The 21338-nt window shown below is 38.5% G+C and overlaps 1 protein-coding gene and 1 long non-coding RNA gene across 3 annotated transcripts in view; one reads left to right on the top strand and one right to left on the bottom strand.

Annotated features, from left to right (window-relative positions):
* LOC131408596 (uncharacterized) overlaps positions 1–7745 on the bottom strand; it is a 45793-nt gene extending 38048 nt beyond the window's left edge. Inside the window, exons 1-4 of the long non-coding RNA XR_009220792.1 lie at positions 7439–7745; positions 5493–5603; positions 317–435; positions 79–206 (exon numbers count right to left, since the gene is read on the bottom strand). This is a non-coding gene — a long non-coding RNA (uncharacterized LOC131408596). The remainder of the gene's footprint in view (positions 1–78; positions 207–316; positions 436–5492; positions 5604–7438) is intronic.
* A 217-nt stretch (positions 7746–7962) lies between these two features.
* NARS2 (asparaginyl-tRNA synthetase 2, mitochondrial) overlaps positions 7963–21338 on the top strand; it is a 105378-nt gene continuing 92002 nt past the window's right edge. The window contains exons 1-4 of one of the 2 annotated variants that reach the window (XM_058545515.1): positions 7963–8434; positions 11818–11927; positions 12303–12423; positions 15189–15329. In XM_058545515.1, coding sequence (XP_058401498.1) covers positions 8294–8434; positions 11818–11927; positions 12303–12423; positions 15189–15329 — 513 coding nt within the window. In that variant the 5' untranslated portion in view covers positions 7963–8293. Of the gene's footprint in view, positions 8435–11817; positions 11928–12302; positions 12424–15188; positions 15330–21338 lie in introns of those variants that run through there. The other variant, XM_058545516.1, reaches the window with a different exon arrangement.

The following is a 21338-nucleotide window of genomic DNA, read 5'->3' on the forward strand; positions in this document are numbered from 1 at the left end:
AAAGCCAATCTGCTTTTCATTTGCAGTTATAAACTAAAACTCTGTCCATGATGAAGTACTCCTCCCTGAAAAAAGTACCTGAACATTTGTGAGGGCCAGTCCCGGCGGCCTAGCGGTTAAGCTCGGCGTGCTCCACTTCAGCGGCCTGAGTTCAGTTCCCAGGTGCAGTCCTACACCACTCATCAGAGGTCATGCTGTGGTGGTGGCTCACATAAAAAATAGAGGAAGATTGGCAACAGATGTTAGCTCAGGGTGAATCTTTCTCAGCAAAAAAAAAAAAAAAGAAAGAAAGAAAACAAGCCCCCCCAAAAAATACCTGAACATTTGTGGAGTCTTACTATTTTGGAAGCGTTTCTTCCTCCTGTGTAACAATTTTGGAAACTTTGGGGAAAAAATTGTCCATTCTTTTCAGTCTCACCTCATCAATGGAAAATCCTGCAAAATATAGGTATAAATTTAGGTATAGGCGGTAAAAAGACTTTCCCAGACAAGATGGAGTGTTCATTATGAAGCTATGTGTGTGCGCATTAAAGAAATTTTGAAAGGCTAACCTCAATCTTGGATATTCTGTGTGATCCAAAAGAAAATATGAATACAGGAGGATCAGCTCAGATTTTATTGTCTGCTATATGTGATTTTTCTTTTCTGAGTTATCTTGTTTTCCGCTATGAAATTTTAAAGGTTAATTATACACAAAAAATATTTGCAAACAGCCAGAATCAACCTCCAACAATGTACAGTGGATTCCATGCTTTCAGATTGTTCCCTGAAGATCAGCACATAGAAACTGTAGAGAAGGCCATTAATCATGCAACGAAAAAAAGTAAGAAAATAAAGACCTAAATAGAAAAAAATCAATTTTTAAAGAAGAATGACAGGAGAAATGATAACAGATGCTGGTCTTACATTGCCAATAGAAATCAAAATGGTAATTTTGAGAGTCTTCGCCATTTTCTTCAAGAACTGGACACTGTTTCTAAAGGAGAGGATCAAATAACGTCAAAGCTTGCTATCATTCAGCCATTTTCTCACAATACCCCATTGTAATACAGAGTCCGTGAAGGTATTTGCAACTCTTGTAACTGAGAAGAGCTCATATCTAAAATATGGACATAAGAACTTATACAGATTAATAAGAAAATCAATAAGAAAAAAGGCTACTCAGTGGGAAAATGGGCAAAATACTGAGCCCATTCACAAAAGAAGAAAGCCCAACAAAAATAAACATTGAAAAGATGCTCAACCAGAATAATAATCGGGGAAATGCGATTAAAACTGCAATGAGATACAACTATACCTCCACCAATATGGCTAAATTTATAAGTCTGATAAGACCAAGTGTTGACAACAATATAAAGCTCATACATGGCTAGTGACACTTTAGAAAAAGCTTGCCCTATTTACTAAAGAAAAAATTTGGATATCCTACGATACAGCAATTTCCTGGATATTATTCCCATTTTAAATACATACACATGTACAAAAATATTCATAGCAGTATGAACTCCTAATAACCCTAAATTGGAAACAACCCAAAAATCCATCAACAGAATGGATAAATAAATTGGGTTATAGTCATAAAATGAGATACCATGTGACAATGAAAATGAACAAACTATAGCTACAGGCAATGATATAGTTGATTCTCACAAAAATAATGAGCAAAAAAAATCATATGCAAAATAATACATACTGTATGATTCTATTTACATAAAGTTCAAAAATAGGCGAAATTAAATTATAATATCTAGACTACATACTGAGGTGGTAAAACTATAAAGAAAAGCAAGGAAAAGATTACCAAAAAGGTCAGGAAAGCAGGGAAATTGTGATCGCAAAAAGGAAAGAGGTAGGAGAGTGCTGGCAATGTTCTTTTTCTTGACTTGGATGGTGGTTACACAGGTATTCATTTTACAAATATTCATTAACTATCCATTTATATTTTGTGCATTTTTCTGTTATGTGCATCACAACAAAAACATTTTTTAAACCTCCTTTTATCCTCAGCAGTGAAAACCCAGGCAATTACTATATGCCAAATTACCCCAAATAATAAGGCATAAAAACTGATGCGTCTCACACATTAATCTATTTGCAAAGGATGTTACAATTTACTTTCAACCCCATTTTAGGAAATGCAGACATTTACCAACGAGCCAGCCAATTAACAAATATCAAACTCCAGAATTAATTGTACAAAATCAGAATTTGTAACAATCCATCTAGTGGCAGGCTGTGTCCAATCTCTGCTAAATTTTAATTTTAAAAGGTGATAAAAACCATAGGCACTCCTGGGAGTATATATGTTTTCTTTAATCTGCAGTGTGGTCACAGAGCATTATACAAATCTATTTTCTAAAGTTTCCAGAAGGTCTTTGCCAAATACATAGAAAGTACCATGGTTAGTAAAACCACAGTGACCAAGATGAGCATCTCAGAATGGGGGTGAGGAGAGTGGACACACAAAACAACATTAAAGATATTTTTAACCCCTTATCAGATGTATGGTTTGCAAATATCTTCTCCCAATTGTTAGGTTGTCTTTTTGTTTTGTTGATGGTTTCCTTTGCTGTGCAGAAGCTTTTTAGTTTGACGTAGTCACATTTGTTTATTTTTCTAGTGTTTCTCTTGCCCGGTCAGACATGGTGCTTGAAAATATGTTGCTAAGACCGATGTGGAAGAGTGTACTGCCTATGTTTTCTTCTAGAAGTTTCATAGTTTCAGGATAATAACAACAATAAACAAACACATAGAGACAGAGATTGGATTGGTGGTTACCAGAGGGGTAGGGGGGAGGGAGGAGGGCGAAAGGGATAATTCGGCACATGTGTGTGGTGATGGGTTGTAATTAGTATTTGGGTGGTGAACATGATGTAATCCATGCAGAAATAGAAGTATAATGATGTACACCTGAAATTTATACAATGTTACTGCAATCAACAAAAAATTTAAAAAAAAAAGATATTTTTAAAACAAATTTTTGGTCTTAATTTGGTGTTATTTCTAGGAATTTATCTTACAGATATATGAATTCTGTATGCACAGTGTACACACAACATATTCAGTGCAGATTTCAAGAGAAAAAATTGAAAGCTTAAATATCCATAGTAGGAAAAGTAAGAATAGTTTAGCCACATAATAGAGTAACATGTTTCAATTACAAGTTATATAGAAGTTCTATATTTAGTTATGTGAGAAGATCTTTAAAATACATTAAGCAAAAGAAAAAAAGTGCAACAAATAAAGACTAGATTTAATTGCATATGTACATATGTAACATATGTATATTTTTATGTCTAAAAAATTTATGTAAAGATAAATAGTAGCTACCACCAAGGATGGTACATGGAAGTAGGGTGGTGGAAAATTTTTATTTTTTATTTTATACCATTTGTTACTGCCTAAGCTTTTATTCTTTCATGTTTGTATATTATTTTTTTATGATAGTAATAAAAATTGTTTAAATTTTTCAGAGGAAACTTTAAAACCTGCACTATGTAAAAGTTCCAGCAACCATCTGTACCCTGCACTAACCAGATCCCTCTTTTTGGGCTGACAGGAGACTTAGGCAGGGGCCTGATGCTATTCACCAGGCCAACATGGGAGGGCTCAGGGCAGTGGTTTTCAAACCTTTTCTTGCCCATCTGTAGTAGGAAATATATTTATTTGTTTCACAAAACAGCTCTTACTCTAATTACCTGAGATACACACAAATATCTTTTTTTATTCCTTTCTATTCTGCTAGTCAAAACCCATTAAATTGATTTTGTGAATCATAATTATGGTTTTACTATCCAAATATGCAAGCCTACTGCACCATTATCACAGCTGGAAAACATTTGGTTTAAGGGAGCTTGAGCTTCTCTCCAGTTTAATTCTAGCCCTCGTGTCTAGAGAGGGCTGAGGCTACCAAAACACTCTCAGTCCAGGAGGAGTGAAGCATGGCAGGAGGGTGTGGGGTCTGCCTGGGAAGGGCCCCACCAGAGCCAGCTGAGGAAGGGGCTCCTTTTCAAGGCTCCTAGAAATTTCTAGAACCTTGGAAACCTATGTCCCTTTACTCTGAATTCCTTTAGAAATGCTTCCTGATTCCTTCTCTCATGCTACAACTCTCAGCAGCTCCCAGCACTGTGGGGAAGAGGGGGTGTGATGGGAGAGGGGGACCACATGTACAGGCAAATAAGGAGCTTTGAGCTTAAATTTCATTAGCTTCATGGTAAATCCACCTCTGCTTGTAATAGCAAAACATGAAAACAGCCCAAATATCTATCAGAATGAGAACGAATAAATTGTGGCATAATCATATACTACAATATTAAAAAAGAATGGAACTAGAGATCCACGGATATATCTCGAAAACTAAATCTGAGTTGTTGAATGATATGTAGAGTAAAACACCATTTATTTAAAGCTTAAAAATATGCAAAACAATACAAGAGACTGTTTATAGACACATATTGTACATATACATATATATGTATATGTACAATTATATGTGTGTATAATTAAAGTATAAAAACATGGAAGGAAATAATAAACACTAAATTCTGGATAGTGGTTACCTCTATCCAGGAGGAAAGGAGGGAAATGCGATTGTAGAGGGGAACAAGGGAGATTCATTGTATCTGTTTTTTTTGGTTTTTTTTTTTTGAAATAAAAGAGAAAGATCTGAAGGAAATATGACAAAATATTAAGATTTGATTTGACAAACCTAGGTGGCAGGTACCAGGTTTTATTGCATTATTCTCTAAACTTTCCTATATGCAGGAAATAGATCATATGTTTTACAAAGAAAGAATGTCTCTCGCACTAACCAGGGAAAGAGGATGCTTTAACTCCAGCAACAGACCTGATTCCTCTATTTTTAATATTTAATTTATATTTTTATTGAGGTATATGTAAGTAAAATGCACAAATCTTAAGTTTATAGCTCAAGGAATGTTTACATATGTGATCCAGGTAAGTCCACCCAGACCACAATATAGAACATTTCCAACTCCCTTCACCACATACAGTTCCCTTTTTCCTGGCTAATATTCATCCTCTGGTCTCAGCTTAGATGTCACTTCCTCTAGGAAAACTGCCTTGCTCCGCAAAGACTACTGCCTTTGTGTGCTTATTCCTTTAATTGACCATTTACTTCTCAGTTTCTCTTTCTAGACTATGAGCTGCTTTTCTGAAAGTTCTAAACTACAAATGTAACTTCTTTTTCTGCTCTGTGCATGTGCTTCCAATTTTTCACGTTAAACTGTATTCACCATTGTTAGCTCCTTCAGAAAAACCCAAGATCCTTTACAATATTCACCCATTCCTTTTGTACACCTAATGTCTCCATAATTTCTGCATCAAGTACTATGCTCCTCTATACCCTGAGGTCATGATCTTGAAATCAAGTTTCAGGTACTGACAGTTTCATGAGTAGACTCAAGCGTAATGAAAACCCTGAACACTGAGTTGTACTCCATGACAACATCGCGTATCAGAGTAATGCCTACCTTTTAGAAGCCCTGAAGCTTCGCCAGTTAAGCCAAAACCTGTCATGCCAAGCCTGATTAAAACCTTCTCCAAAGTTGATGAGTAATGCTGACAGCGTTCACTGCACAGACCTGTAGTATCAAAAGGTAACAATAAGGACATTTCACTTCTGTTCCTCACTCCAGGGCACTTCAGGTAACTCCATGGATCATAGAGAGCCTAGAAGGCATGCTAAAGAAGGCAAGTCCTCTTTATGTTGTAAGGGGAGCAACTGAAGGCTGTTTAATGGCTCGAGTAACAAGTGGGTAAGAGAACAGACTCTCAAGCCAGACTGCCAGTGTAACTTGGTACAAGCTTGAAACCTTTCTACTCTCTAATTAGAGGTTCAGTTTCTCCTTTGGAAACAGGATGATGATGCTAACCTTACTTCAGAGGGCTAGTGTGACGATTAAATGAGTTAATATGTGAAGAGTTCTTGGTGCACAGTAAGCATTCCATAGCACTAGCCATCATTATTACCGACATGGTAATATATTCATTTTGGAATGATCACTCTGGCTACTGTCTGAAAGGTGATGAATTGAAAAAGGGAAGTGTCATCCCGACATTGAAATCAAAAATAAACAGGAAGATGATATGATTTGATACAGCACAAGATACATGGAATGGTTTGAACTTAGCACCAGACACGTGAATGCTATAGTCAACTTGCAATGGTACACATTTTTAATTTACTATTGCTAATTTTCAGTTTCACCCACTGGTTTCTCTTGTCTTCAGCATACTACTAGGCAGTGGGCCCTGCTCAAAAATGATTAACCCTTTGGCTTAAACAAGCAATAGATGAGAGGGTAAATGAAGTCAGGATCCCCACTCCCTGAGACTCAGACCGCAGTTCTTAAGATGCACACTGTGGGGAAGGGGTGGAGAAAGAAGGCCAGACAGACAAATGGCCTGGGTAGGAAGTGAGCCAACTGGTTACTACTTTTGGTCCCTTGGACAAGGTAGGCATAGTCAAAGAGGAGATCTGAACTGGGATTAGGTCATTGCTATGCACGCCAGATCATCTTATTCCCCAAATTTTGCAACCAATATTTCCAAGGTATACTTTTTTTTTTTTAAAGGCCCACAGCTACAAAATTCTGAAGGCATTTGGCTCAAGTTTCCATATTTCTTTTCTCGATTTCAAGAAGTGCCCAAGAACTACGGTATTTTCATGGGAGAAATTTTCTAGTCTGTCTTGAGAAAGTTTTACAATTCTTCCACGCTGTTTGCCCTCCTGGCAACCTTTCCTGCCCACCTTCTGTCAGGAAATACTCTTTCTTACACCCCAACCTGACAAAATTCTGATCCTCCTCAAAAACTCGATTATCTCCTTCTCTAGATTACCACTCCACTTGGCTCATACGGTTATATTTGTACTTATTGGTGTATATTGAAATGATCTGTTTTCTTGCCAGTCTCCGTACCTAGACCATGAGCTCCTTGATGGAAGGGACCATAGTTTTATTTTCCACCTTAAGACACTGTATAGCATAATAGCTTAGTGCACGAAGCCAGGATTTCTGGGTTTAAACCTCACACTTTTAGGATGTGTGTCCTTCAGCAAGTCGTTTAACCTTTCTGTGCCTAAATTCCCTTACCTGTAAAAAGGGCATAATAATAGTGGCAACTTGAAGTAGCCCTTACTTCCACTCTCTAGATAGAAATCTTTTCACGAGTGTCACTGAATTACAGAGAAAAAAAATTATTTGGGGGGGATAAATTTAAAAGGTAGCCCAATAAATAAAAAGGTCATTGTTTCCAGGTCAAAATGCAGATAACTGTGTTGGAAAAAAAGAGAGAGAGAGACTAGAAGATTCTGGCAGGCAATGGCCGACATTCCTCCAGTCTCTCTCTAACATGGTCACACCTTCACACAGCAGTCATGCCTTCTCTGACTCCAATTTTCAAGGTCTCGTCTTACCTGTCAGAAGGCTACCTTCTCCAGCAAACCATCTCTGGTATCCCATGCTTAGGCTCTGCCAGGAAACTGATCACCCTTTTACGCAATGGTCTGTTTAGATTTCTGATACCACGCAACTGAGGTGAGCGCGGGCTATGTCTTGTTTTTCTCTGTGCTAAGAACTCAGGAACGATTGATATCCTCACGCTAATCCTCTCAACAAATAAGAGTCTCCTTCTGGACGCTTTCCCTTTTCATCACTCACTCCTCGCCTCTCAGCATCCCCTGTTCCTCAGCATCCCCTGGAAGTTTGAGAAACGAAGACTCTCAGATGCCGCCCCAAGCAGGCTCCTTAGCTCCTTCAGTGATAACCCCTACAGCCTTAGCTCCGCCCCATCTCAGCTCCTGACCCCGCCCTCTCCCTCCGCCCCGCCTCCTTCACCCTGCCTCTGGCCCGCCGCCTCCTTAAACTGGAGTCACAAGTACGCATGCTCCCTCCTAGCCTCCTCGTGACGTGATGACGTTGGCGTGGTGACGTAGCGCCGGTGGCAGCGCGTGTTTCAGCCGGGGTCCCGGGAGTTAGGTTTAGGAAGCCGCGGGAGCCTGTTTGGTCTCCCAGCCGCCCAGAGCGCGTGATTTATTTCAGCGTTCGCCGCCGAGTGTGCTGTGTCTGTTCCGCTCTGTCCGGGAGAGGGCAGCGGAGCAGAGGTTCTGTGGGCACAGTGGCGGGGTCCCTGAAGGGGACGAGAGCAACCGGCGAGCTTTGGAGCACCTGGGGGCAGCGCTGCGGCCCGGGAAGGGGAGAAGGGACGGTACCCGCGTCCGAACTCGCTGGGATCAGAGCTGGTCCGGAGGAGGGCCTGGGGCAGCCGCGCGATGCTCGGGGCCCGGTGCCTGCTCCGAGCGCTGCGTTCCTGTTCCTCCGCTCCCTGCCCGAGACACCAACCTGTCGCCAAACTGAGCGTGCGGGACGCTCTCGGGGCCCAGAACGCGAGTGGGGAGCGCGTTAAGGTCCAGGTTGGTGTATGGGAACGGGACGGGTTTTTTCTTTTCAGTGACTTACATGGCACGTCGCGTCTAGGCTTCCCTTGTACTGTGGGGTCAGACAGAAGGACTGGCAGGGAGAAGTTAGAAAGTGTAGGCAGTCGTGTGCATCCGCATTTTTCTCCTTTCTTTGGCTGCCGTTACTTCTCGCAAAATTGTTCCGATGTCTATAAAGTGCTGGAACTTTGCTCTCATGATACCAGGGCATTACCTGTAACCTTGTTAATCGTACAGAAAAATGAATGAGCCCGTTTTCCTTTGTTGCTTATGATGAATGTCCACAGTTTTATGTGATTGTCTTGAGCTAGCTCCTTCGGAGAAGAAACTCTGTCTGTGGTCGTGGTATTCACACATGGCTGACAGTAAATATTTGATCAACTAAACCATGCCTTCTATTCCACTTTTAGCCACCTCACTGCCTAACATGGGGCTTTGCATATAATTTATGTTTAATAAATTGGGAGAAAGAATGGAGTGTAGCAGTATGAAAGAGCTCTGGAGTCAAGCTGCCTAGGTTTAAATCTCTGCCACTGAGTAGCTCGTTAATTAGGGGCGTGTCACTTATGCACCCTAAACCTCAGTTTCCTCTTTTGAAAATGGAGATAATAGTCCCTACCTCATAGATTCCTGAAGATTAAATAATTATAAGACATTTAGGACAGTGGCCCACAGTCAATAAATGTTAGCCGCTCTTATTTGTCTTGCTAATAGTGTTATTTTCAGCAGCTCCACATAGAAGATTCCTCCTTAAATGAGCAGACCAAACAAGGTGGTTTGACTGTTTCTTATTAGGTTGTTGAAACACATTGATGCAATTATTTTTCTTGTTCTCACATATCCTTGATTTTTAGCAGTAAGACCAATCTACCCCTCTTTGCATTTCTTTGAATTTCATATCCTTTCCATAATCTAAATCAAAACCTTTTCTTGCATTAACCTATTAATTCGACATACGTTAATGATACCTTCTGTGTACTAGTCAAGAGATCATTCAAAGATGAAAAGAACAGAACCTACTGCCTAGGTTAGAAGCTTTCATTTTATTGCTGTGCAGTCCGATATAGTAAGTACCAGTCCCTTTTGTCACTGAGCATCTGAAATGTGGCTAGTCCGAATTGAGAGGTGCTGTAAATGTAAAATAGACACTAATTTTGAAGAACAAAAGAGAATGCAAAGTATCTCAATATATTTTTATATTGATTACATGTTGATAATATTTGAGGCATAACGGGTTACATAAAATGTATTATTAAATTAATTTTACTTGTTTCTTTTTACCTTTAATGTGACCCCCAAAAAGAACATAAAATTACAAATGTGACTCACATTGTATTTTTGTTGGACAGCCCTGGTCTACTGGCTAAGACAAGTAATTACAGCAATGTGATAAGTATTAGTGGTATAAAGAAAGAACTATTAGAAAACAAAGAGGGAAGTCCTGAACTGTGAGAAGGTCCAGGAAGACTTCTTGTATGAGGTGACACTTCAGCTGAATCCTGAAGGATGTGTTCCTCAGGTAGATGAACTGGGGATGAGGTGGAAATAGCATTCCAGAAAAGCTTGTTGTTAAGAACCTGAACTTGGAAGTAAGAACTGTATTTGAATTCCAGCTCCAATACTTGGTAACTGTATGACCTTGACTATTTAGAGAGGTTATCCTCCTCTCTCTAAATATGTTTCTTCATCTCTAAAATAATATTCACTTTATTAAGTTCTTGTGAGGATTAAGTAGTATAATATTTAGAAAGAACCTAGAACAGAAGCACATTAAAAAATGTTCCATAATGTTAACTTTTACTAACAACTAAAAAGCAAGAGAGTAGTGCTTTGGAAATTACTGTTGATTGAGCATAACTGAAGAGCAGGTGCCTTTGGGAAAGCATGATGAGATGAAACTGGAAAGATGGGCATGCTCCAAATTATGAAGGATCTTGTATACAAGGCTGAGCCAGTTTACACTTTATTCACTGTAGCCCTGAAGAAAGATCAAGGGCTTTCTAGTAGACTTGGGTTCAACTTCAGGCTCCACCCTTTACCAGCAGTGTGACTTTCAGCAAGTTAACTTCCCTAAGCCTCAGGTTCTTCACTTGTAAAACAGGAATCATGATAATCCATGGAGCTGTTGGAGCTGTTGTGAGCAGGAGATGGGACCAGGTATGAAGAAGGTAGTAAAACGCTTGTCACATAACAGATGTTCAGTACTGTACATGGTAGGTATTCTTTCAGTGGCAAACATTTATGGATTATCTACTGTGTGCCTGACAGTAGCCTTCAAAGCAACTAAAGCATGGTTCCTAAACCCTCAAAACATAATGGACGTGCAAATAAGTAATAGAAGGACTTTATAAGAGTGTCTATAGAGTATGAGGGGGACACAAAGAAAGTAAGGGTCAGTACAGTTTTTCTAGGTAGGATCATCTCGCTTTTCCAAGCGTGTTTAATGGTTAATCAAACAGCGTCAATTGTTTCACTGTTCTACACTAGTTAAATTTAAGTTGGGTGTGATCCTCTGAGAGCTGTTTTCAGTGTTACTGGTCTATTTGAAGACACTCAATTATACTCACACATATCTGTCATTTAAATTCAGAGTTTCTTTGAAAGTTTATGTACTACTTAATATGTGTTCATAATGAGAAATTTCTCAAGAACTCTTTTTGTATGATACTTTGTAAAAGGAAAAAATATCCCATAAAGATGTTTCTACCCTATTACTATATAATCTCCCTTCTGGGAATTTGATACAAAAGAAGAAAAGCACCAAAATATGTACCCTGTTATTCATAATGGTGGGGGAGAGGGGCGGAGGCCAGAGAAAATACCTGGAATGGCCAATATTGAGGGGATTAGTTATGTGAATTAGGCTCATCAACCCAATGGAATATTAGGCATCCATTCAGAACGATGAGCTTTATTAACAAAACAAAAAAAAAAGGTGGACTGCCAAACCTGTGTCTCACTGTGGTAAGAATCATATAAAATATATGCATACGGGTGAACTAAAAGCAATTAATTGATTTGGGCCAGCCCCATGGCTTAGTGGTTAAGTGTGCGCGCTCCGCTGCTGGCGGCCCGGGTTCGGATCCTGGGCGCGCACCACTTCTCCAGCCATGCTGAGGCCGTGTCCCACATACAGCAACTAGAAGGATGTGCAGCTATGACATACAACTATCTACTGGGGCTTTGGGGGAAAAAATAAATAAAGAAATAAAATTATAAAAAAAATCAATTGATTTAAGGCAGGATTATGAGGACTTTTTTTTTTCTTTTTTCATTTAGTCTTCTATGTGTACGTGTAATGAAAATGTAAAATGTTTACCTGTTTTAAACTCACATTTAGAAATATTTCTCCTCGTTAGGGATGGATTCGTTCAGTCCGGTCCCAGAAGGAAGTCTTGTTCCTGCATGTAAATGATGGGTCGTCTTTGGAAAGCCTTCAGGTTGTAGCAGATTCAAGCTTTGACAGTAGGTGAGTTTTTTTTTTTAACGAGTCCTTTGATTTTTTTTTTCATGTCCTCTGCTCCCCATCCTTAATCCAGTGTTCACATTGCCCCCTGAATGATCTTTCTAAACAAATCTGCTTTTCATAGCCTTGAGGCTCAAGTCCAAAGACTTGGAATCAAGATCCTTCAAGCTCGGGCCTTTCCTCCTCTAATATCTTCACATGACAATGTCCTCTACCTATCCTTTGCTTCAGTCTCTCTTAACTACTTGTAGCTCTTAACCCAATTAAGGGTAAAACTTCTATCATTAAATATTTTAATGTTCTAGTAGCAAGGCCTGTATTACAATGAGGGTTACATCTAATGACATCTTGTTTATGCTGTTTTTTTTGTTCCTGTAGAGAACTGGCTTTTGGGAGTTCTGTGGAAGTTCAAGGGCAGCTGGTAAAAAGTCCATCCAAAAGGCAAAGTGTGGAACTGAAGGCAGAAAAAATCGAAGTTGTTGGAAATTGTGATGCCAAGGTATGCTTTGTTTTGTTTTGTTTTGTGAGGAAGATCAGCCCTGAGCTAACGTCCATGCCAATCCTCCTCTTTTTGCTGAGGAAGACCGGCCCTGAGCTAACATCTATTGCCAGTCTTCCTCCTTTTTTTTCCCCCTTTTTCACCCCAAAGCCCCAGTAGATAGTTGTATGTTGTAGTTGCACATCCTGCTAGTTGCTGTATGTGGGACGCCGCCTCACCATGGCCGGACACACAGTGCGTCTGTGTGCGCCTGGGATCCGAACCCTGGCCGCCAGTAGCGGAGCGCATGCACTTAACCGCTAAGCCACGGGGCTGGCCCCCCGAGGTATGCTTTTAGACACTTTTATGGAGGTTGTTTAGGCTTAATTTGAAATATTAGTGGTCTCTTTTAAGTGTGATTAATGGAAAGATGGCACTTAGAACATATTTTGATTGTGACTTTCCACGTTATTGAAACAGGCTGTAGAGTCTGAGGAATGTAGAGAAAGTAGCAAGAAGTTTTTATGTAGATGGCTGAGTCTTATGAGTGAGAGCTAAGTATTAATCTGTGCATCTCTGTGGTGCCTGTCACAGTTGAAATTTGGCACTTTTACAGACGTGCCCAGTCAGCCACAATGACAGAGACAGACCAGGGCACCACGTTCTTAGGAAAGCTCTGCCTAGAAATGACTTTTGCATGATCTAGAACTGTATTGTTCCAAACAGTGGCCACTAGCTGCCTGTGGCTGTTTAATATTAAGTCAATTAAAATTAAATTAAAAATTCAGTTCCTCAGTGGCATTACCCACAATTCAAGTGCTCAGTAGTCGCCTGCAGGTAGTGGCTGCTGTCCTGGATAGCACAGATACGGAGCATTTCCGTTTATCGCAGGAGAGCCTATTGGACAGTGTTGATCTAGAGTGTTGTAATGCTGGGGCTGAACAAACATAAGAAATTCTACATTAAGACATGTTAATATCTGTTTTTACAAGATTCTTTTGTTAGTTGCTTTTTATTTATAGCCTGATGAAGAGGTTAGTGGAAATAAAATCAAAGATTCTCAATCCAGTTTCTCAAATTGGAGAAAATGGGGCCCAGCCAGGTGAAATGACTTGCCCAAGGGTGTGTTGCCCATCAGAGGTACAGCTGAAATTCATATGCTAGGCAGTTGACTCCTCTGTGTTTTTGCTTTGCTTGTCTTCAAGTATTTAATGAACAAAAAGTGAGGGACTATAGGGGCTGGCCCAGTGATGTAGTGGTTAAGTTCACGTGCTCCGCTTTGGCGGCCCGGGGTTCACAGGTTCGGATTCTGCGTGTAGACCTATGCGCGGTTTGTCAAGCCATGGTGTGGCAGGTGTCCCACATATAAAGCAGAGGAAGATGGGCACGGATCTCAGCCCAGGGCCAGTCTTCCTCAGCAAAAAGAGGAGGATTGGCAACAGATGTTAGCTCAGGACTAATCTTCCTCACCAAAAAAAAAAAAGAGGGACTGTAGGGAAATTGTATCACTTTAATTCATTTTTAGTTCTTTTAGAAAATTGGAAGAAATTAAATGTAAAGAAATAAGAAAGAAAATGGAGTGATTTTTTTAAATGTCATTCTGAGTAATTTTCTAAGAAATTCTAATTGACATGTCAAATCAGGAATCAGGTCTAAGATTTCTGAAAAATAGACTGTGAAAATAATTTGGAACTCAGAAAGGAGTGGAGATGGTAATAATTTTTGGTTTTGCTTTTTTAGAGGGTTATATAATTATTAAAAATTTGCCATGTGTTTTGTTGTTCTTACATTGTTCTCCGTTGGCTTCTTTTGGTGTTGATGACTTCACCGTCTCTTCATCTTCATTTCAATGTCATTTTTAAGTATTCACACATTAGGGAATTCTGAACCCCTGGCAGTCCCCAGATTCCTATTAATGTGGTCATATTTTCCCTGTAGTAAGTATGTGCTTATTTCTATACAACATAAATTAGTGTGTGCACAAGTCCTAAAGGGGATAGACAAGACTAGAAGAAAAGAAACAGGCTGCCAGTGTAGCTCTTTTACTTAGCTTCTCTGTAATCTTTTTTACTGAAACTTTGGTTTTGGTCTGAAAGTTTGTTTTTGTCTTAATCTTGTAACGTGAGTGTGGGCAGGGTGGAAATATTTCTAGTTGGAGTCATAGTTTCCTTAAAATTTTTGTAAATATACACTCCTCTGTATTTCTTTCTGTTATCTGTGGATAACAGAAAGCTGTTGATCCTCCCTTATGTTCTTAGACAGCAGTATGTGTTGATGAACAGTGATGTACAGTGCCAATCAATTGTCAATGATTGTGGGCTTTCAAGACATTTGGGTGGTTTTAAAATTGAATACCAGCCGTGTGTATACAGCTGTAGAAAACATAATCTTTAATATCTACAATATTCTGAACTCCTGTGTGTCAAACAGTGGACTGTTTTGCTTAATTGTATCCTAATTTCTCTATTTGTAAATAGTGATTGATAGTTAATGGATAGAAATTTGATAAATAACAGATTAGCTTTATGATATTCAATAACTTTGCCCGAGGTTCCACAGCTAATAAATAGTAGAGCTGGATTCAAACCCATGTCTCTAATTCCACCCCACCATTCTACCAACTTGTTGGAATTAATGTGGGCTATATTCAATTATATTAAGAAATAAAAAAGGAAAGCATCTTAGTTTTGTTCTAAAGCACTACTTTTTAACATTTGCCCTGGAAACTGATTTTATAAAACAGTATCTTTTTTAGCTTTTAATTTGTTTTTTCCATTTATTGGCAGGCTTTCCCTTTTAAATATAAAGAGAGGCATCCTCTGGAGTATCTGAGACAGTATCCTCACCTTAGGTGTAGGACTAATGTTCTCGGTTCTATCCTGAGGGTTCGCAGTGAAGCCACAGCTGCTATTCATTCTTTCTTTAAGGTAAGGGGCTTTGCTTCTGGGAGTTGTTCTTTGTGAAGAAGTTGAATAATTATAACACTGGAGTATTATCCTGAAAGTTCTGTTAGTTTTTTATTCCAAGCACCCTGTACTTATGTGGTACTTTTTTGTTTGGCTCATTTTAAGATTTTATCTCTGGTTTTGAGCAATTTGATTATTATGATGTGTCTTGGCATAGTTTTCTTTATGTTTCGAGTTTGTTGACTTTTTTTGGATCTATGCATTTATAATTTTCATCAAGTTTTTCAGCCATTTCTTCAAATATTTTTTCTGTTACCTCCCTCTTTTGGGGACTTTAACTACCTATATATTAGACCATTTGATGATATCCTATAACTCACTAATGTTCTTTTCTTTCCTTTTCCTAAATTTGTTTTTCTCTGTTTTTTTGAATAGTTTCTAGTGTTATATCTTCAAGCTTACTGATCTTTTCTTCTGTGATGCCTAATTTATTGTTATTCCTATCCAGTACATTTTTCGTCTCACGCATTGTAGGTTTCATATCTAGATGTTTGATTTGGGCCTTTTTTATGTCTTCCATGTCTCTGCTTAACTTTTTGAACATATATAATACAGTTTTTATCTGTTTAATAACTGTTTTAACTGATAAAAACTCTCAACAAAGTGAGTGTAGAGGGAATGTACTTCAACATGATAAAGTTCATATATGACAGGCCCACAGCTAACGTGATATTCAATGGTGAAAAGGTGAAAGTATTTCCTCTAAGATCAGGAACGACATGAATGTCCACTCTCTTCACTTTTATTCAACATAGTATTAGAAGTCCCAGTTGGAGCAATTAGGCAAGAAAAAGAAATAAAAGGCATCCAAATCAGAAAGGAAGAAGGAAAACTGTCACTATCTGCAGATGATATGGTGTTATATATAGCAAACCCTAAAGACCCCACCAAAAAACTGTTAGAGCTAATAAACGAATTCAGTAAAGTTGAAGAATACAAAATCAATATACAAAAATCTGTTGTGTTTCTATACACTAAGACGAACTCTCAGAAAGAGAAATTAAGAAAACAATCCCATTTACAGTTGCATCAAAGAGAGTAGAATACCTAGAATAAATTTAACCAAGGAGGTGAAAGACCTGTGCACTGAAAACTGTAAGACATTGATGAGAGAAATTGAAGAACACAAATAAATGGAAAGATATTCCACGCTCGAGAATTAGAAGAATTAATGTTGTTAAAATGTCCATACCACCCAAAGCAATCTACAAATTCAAGGCCATCTCTATCAAAATTCTAATAGTATTTTTCACAGAAATAGAAAAAACGATGCTAACATTTGTATGGAACCACAAAAGACCACGAACAGCCAAAGCAATCTTGAGAAAAAAGGACAAAGCTGGAGGCATCACACTCCCTGATTTCAAACTAAGTTACAGAGCTATAGTAATCAGAACAGTGTGGTATGGGCATAAAAACAGACACACAGATCAATGGAACAGAGTAGAGAGCGCAGAAATAAACCCACACGTACATGGTCAATTAATCTTTGACAAAGGAGCTGGGAATATACAGTGGAGAAATGACGGTCTCTTCGATAAATGGTGCTGGGAAAGCTGGACAGCCACACGCAAAAGAGTGAACCTGGACCACGGTCTTGCACCACACACGAAAATTAACTCAAAGTGGATCAAAGACTTGAACGTAAGTCCTAAATCTATAAAACTCCTGGAAGAAAATGTAGACAGTAAGCTCCTTGACATCAGTCTTGGTGGTGATTTTTTGGATTTGACACCAAAATCAAAGGCAGGAAAAGCAATAATAAATAAATGGGACTACACCAAACTAAAAAGCTTCTGTGCAGCAAAAGAAACCATAAGCAAAATGAAAAGGCAGCCTACCAGATAGGAGAAAATATTTACACATCATATATCAGATGAGAGGTTAATATCCAAAATATATAAAGAACTCATACAACTCAATTGTTTTCAATCAGAAAACAATCTGATTGAAAAATGAGCAAAGGATCCAAATAGACATTTTTCTGAAGAAGGCATATAGATGACCAACGGATACATGAAAAGATGCTCGTTGTTAACTAATCATTACAGAAATGCAAATCAAAACCACAATGAGATATCCCCTCACACCTATTAGAATGACTATTATAAAAAAAGACAAGAAATAACAAGTGTTGGCAAGGATGTGCAGGAAAGGGGACCCTTGTGTACTGTTGGTGGAAATGTAGATTGGTGCAGCCACGATGGAAAACAGTATGGAGGTTCCTCACAAAATTAAAAATAGAACTACCGTATGATCCTGCAATTCCACTTCTGGGTATTTATCCAAAGAAAACGAAAACACGAACTCGAAAAGACATATACATCCCCATGTTCATTGCACCATTATTTGCAAGAGCCAAGATATAGAAGCAACCTAAGTTTCTATTGATGGATGAATGCATAAAGAAAAGGTGGTATGTACATGACAATGGGATATTATTCAGCCATAGAAAAGAAGGAAATCTTGCCATTTGTGACTACATGAATGGACCTTGAGGGCATTATGCTAGGTGAAATAAGTCAGGCAGAGAAAGACCATTACCTTATGATCTCACTTATATGTGGAATCTAAAAAAAATGAACTCGGAGAACAGATAGGTAGTTGCTAGAGGCAGGAGGTGGACAAAATGGGTGAAGGGAATCAAAAGGTACAAACTTTCAATGATAAAATAAATAAGTCATGGGGATGTAAGATACAGCTAGGTGACTATAGTGCATAATACTGTATTGTATATTTGAACGTTGCTAAAAAAGTAGATCTTAAAAGTTCTTATCACAAGAAAAAAATTTGTAACTGTGGTGAGGGATGTTGACTAACTCGTTGTGGTGATTACTTCGCAATATATACAAATACTGAATCGTTGTGTTGTACACCTGAAACAAATATAACATGTCAATTATATCTCAATTAAGAAAAATAAAAATAACTTTTATGTCGTTTTCTTCTAATTCTGACATATCTGCCAGTTATGAGTCAGTTTTGATTGCTTGATTAGTCTCATTAGGGGTTATGTTTTCCTGCTTCTGCATACCTGCTAATCTTTAATTTGATGCCAGACATTGTGATTTTCCCTTGTTGGGTGCTGGATATTTATAAAGCTTCTTAAGCTTTGCTCTGGTATGCAGTTAAGTTACTTGAAAACTGTTTGATCTCTTTGGGTCTTGCTTTTATGATTTAAGTAGGTCCGGAGCAGTGCTCAGTCTAGGACTGGTTATTCCCCATTACTGAGGCAAAGCCTTCCTGAGTACTCTACCTAGTGCCTTGTGAATTAGGAGTTTTTCCAATCTGTCTTGTGGGAGAAGGCACTGTTTCCAGCCACATGTGAGCACCAGGCACTGTTTCCTCTAAAGAACCTCTCTGGATGGTTCTTTCCCTGACTTTGCATAGTTTCCTCACGCACGTGTGCTGATCGGTCCTCTACCTAATACTCAGGGTGACCCTCTGCACATCTCTGGAGTTCTCTGTGCAGCCCTCTCCATTCTGGTACTCTGTCCTATGAATTCTAGCCACTCTGGTCTCCTCAGACTCTCAGCTGTGTCTCAACTCAGGGAGTCTGCTGAGCTCCACTTTATTTCCCCCCTCTGCCTGCTATGGCCCAGAAAATCTCAAGGTGGTAAGCTAGGCTACTCATAGCATTCACCGTGTTTGTCCTCAACTCTCAGGGATCACTGTCCTTTGTTGTCTGATATGCATTGTCTTGAAAACCGACCTTCCATGTGGTTTGCTTGTGGCTTTTTTTGTTTCGTTTTTGTGTTCTTGGTTGTTTCAGGTGGGAAGGTATATCCGGTCCCTATTTCTCCATCTTGATCATAGACATTTTTTATATATAGTCAGCACTAATTTTAAAGAATTATTGGTGTTGGTCAAGTAGATTGATCTGATGACTAAAGGCATTTTGCCTCATTTAGCTTTGCTTTTCAGCCATTTCCCCCTACCCAGGAAAGCCACAGTGGAAAGTAGTTGGTAAGTTGCTGGGGTAAAGGCACCCATGTGATGGGAAGGCCCCATAGGCAAATGAAGTTCAGTGTTGTTTTGTGTGGTTTTGGAACTCTTCCTGTGCCGCTTCTCCAGATCCAGCTAATTTGCAGATTGTATAACAGCATACCCCTTTCCTTGGACTGTATCCACATTCATGCAGGCCCACCAGCCCTGCTCTGGCACGCCAAGAGAATTCTTGCTCTTTGAAAAGCTCCTTCAGAGTTAATTTCTGGTGAAACAGCTAAAGAACATCATGGCTTTAAGACATGCACTTTTGAATAAGCAAAGGAAAATAAATTGCATTATACAGTGTCATCCCATTGTGGTTTGCAAGGGTGCATTTACATAACACTCTCATAAACTTTCTCATGCAACTTCCATGTGACTTTTCAGTAGTGCTTGAAGCACACAAACATAAAATTTGTTTAGATCTAAAAATGTTTTTTTGACCATATAGGTTTAACAGCTGATAAAGTAAGTGGACCTGCTAATTCGGAAAGAGTTTTGTAGATTTCTGGCCACTAGGTGGTGGTGTTGGCAACCCATTGACAAATGGGCTTTACCTACTTTGTATATTTATTACTTGAAGCCTTTATGCTATGTGAACAATTAAAAAATAAGAGAACAAATTATAAAAATCTAAAATTAAAAAAGCAAAATAAATTAAAATTTAAAAAACATTTTAAGTATTTGAAAATAACTTGAATTTTAGCACTGTTGTATGATAGTTATTAAGGTAGGCACTTTTGAGTGCTGTAAGTTCACTTTTTTTTCGTTGTAAAGCCCTGGAAAATATAATCCTGATACCTCCTTCTATGGTGTTTCCCACATGTGTGTGTGACATTTAGGAATGAATTGTTTAGCAATATCATTGGAGTGCTGTGGGACATATTAAATAAGAGTTACATGTTATCTAGTATTTAGTACTATTCCTGTGACTTGTTACATTAGGCTCCCTAAAAGATGTTATGCCTTAAAATGTAAAATTTTCATAAGTTCAAAATCCATCAATAAAAATGTAGAAATGTGAGAAAAAGTAGAAACCTAAGCAGTAACTTTTAGTTAGGATAATTTAATGATCTAGAGTTATTTTATTTATTTATTTATTTTTATTGATGTTGTAATAGTTTTTAACATTGTGAAATTTTGGGTTGTACATTTTTGTTTGTCCATCACCATATATATGACTCCCTTCACCCCTTGTGCCCACCCCCCATAGAGTTACTTTTTAGTTTGAGTATTCAGAACCTTTTGTGTGTAACTTGGTTTGCTCATAAAGTTGACACATTTGCTGTGTACTGAAACTTGGCTGTCTAGATCCTCAAGGAATGAGTTATTTAGAAGAGCTGAGTTTCTCAAATAACTGAGAATTCTCTTTTAACTTTTTCTAAATTCCAGTGGAAGTTATCCTAAAATATATTACATACTTCCCTGGCGTCCTAAATTGAACCAGTAGAACAGGGTTTGCCCTTTCTTGAGAAGTCAAGGTTCTTCCTTGAAGTATCAGATTTTGCCCTCTTCTGTATGGCAGTGCCTTCAAAGGCTGTCACCATGTAGAGTGTTCTTTGCCTCTGTGTTAAATGACCTTTGAGTTTCTGTGACTGCTTTTTATGGATTTTTTTGTCTCCTCTTGTTGGAACTTTTTGTTGCCAGTGGTGTGCCTGTGGCTAGCAATTGCTGTCACGTTTCTTTTTTGTTGATTTTGATTAAATAATGATACTTATTTTGGGTGTGTGTGAGAGAAAAAAATAGACCATAAGTCTTTGAGTGATGTGTATGGTCCTTAGGATGTGAATTTTGTAATTTTCAGATGCTCAGTGCCTTATAAAATATCTAGAATGTGTTTCTGTCAAAATATTTAGACATTTAGAGGTGGTGGATGGAATCTGAAAAATTGGATTAAAGTGTATATTTTTATTTTTTGCCCCTTCATGGCCTCCATATCTCTAATTAGGAACCCCTTTGCTGTGGGATGGGATAGGTACCTGA

Source organism: Diceros bicornis, chromosome 7 (genome assembly GCF_020826845.1).
Source record: "Diceros bicornis minor isolate mBicDic1 chromosome 7, mDicBic1.mat.cur, whole genome shotgun sequence".
Taxonomy (NCBI): domain Eukaryota; kingdom Metazoa; phylum Chordata; class Mammalia; order Perissodactyla; family Rhinocerotidae; genus Diceros; species Diceros bicornis.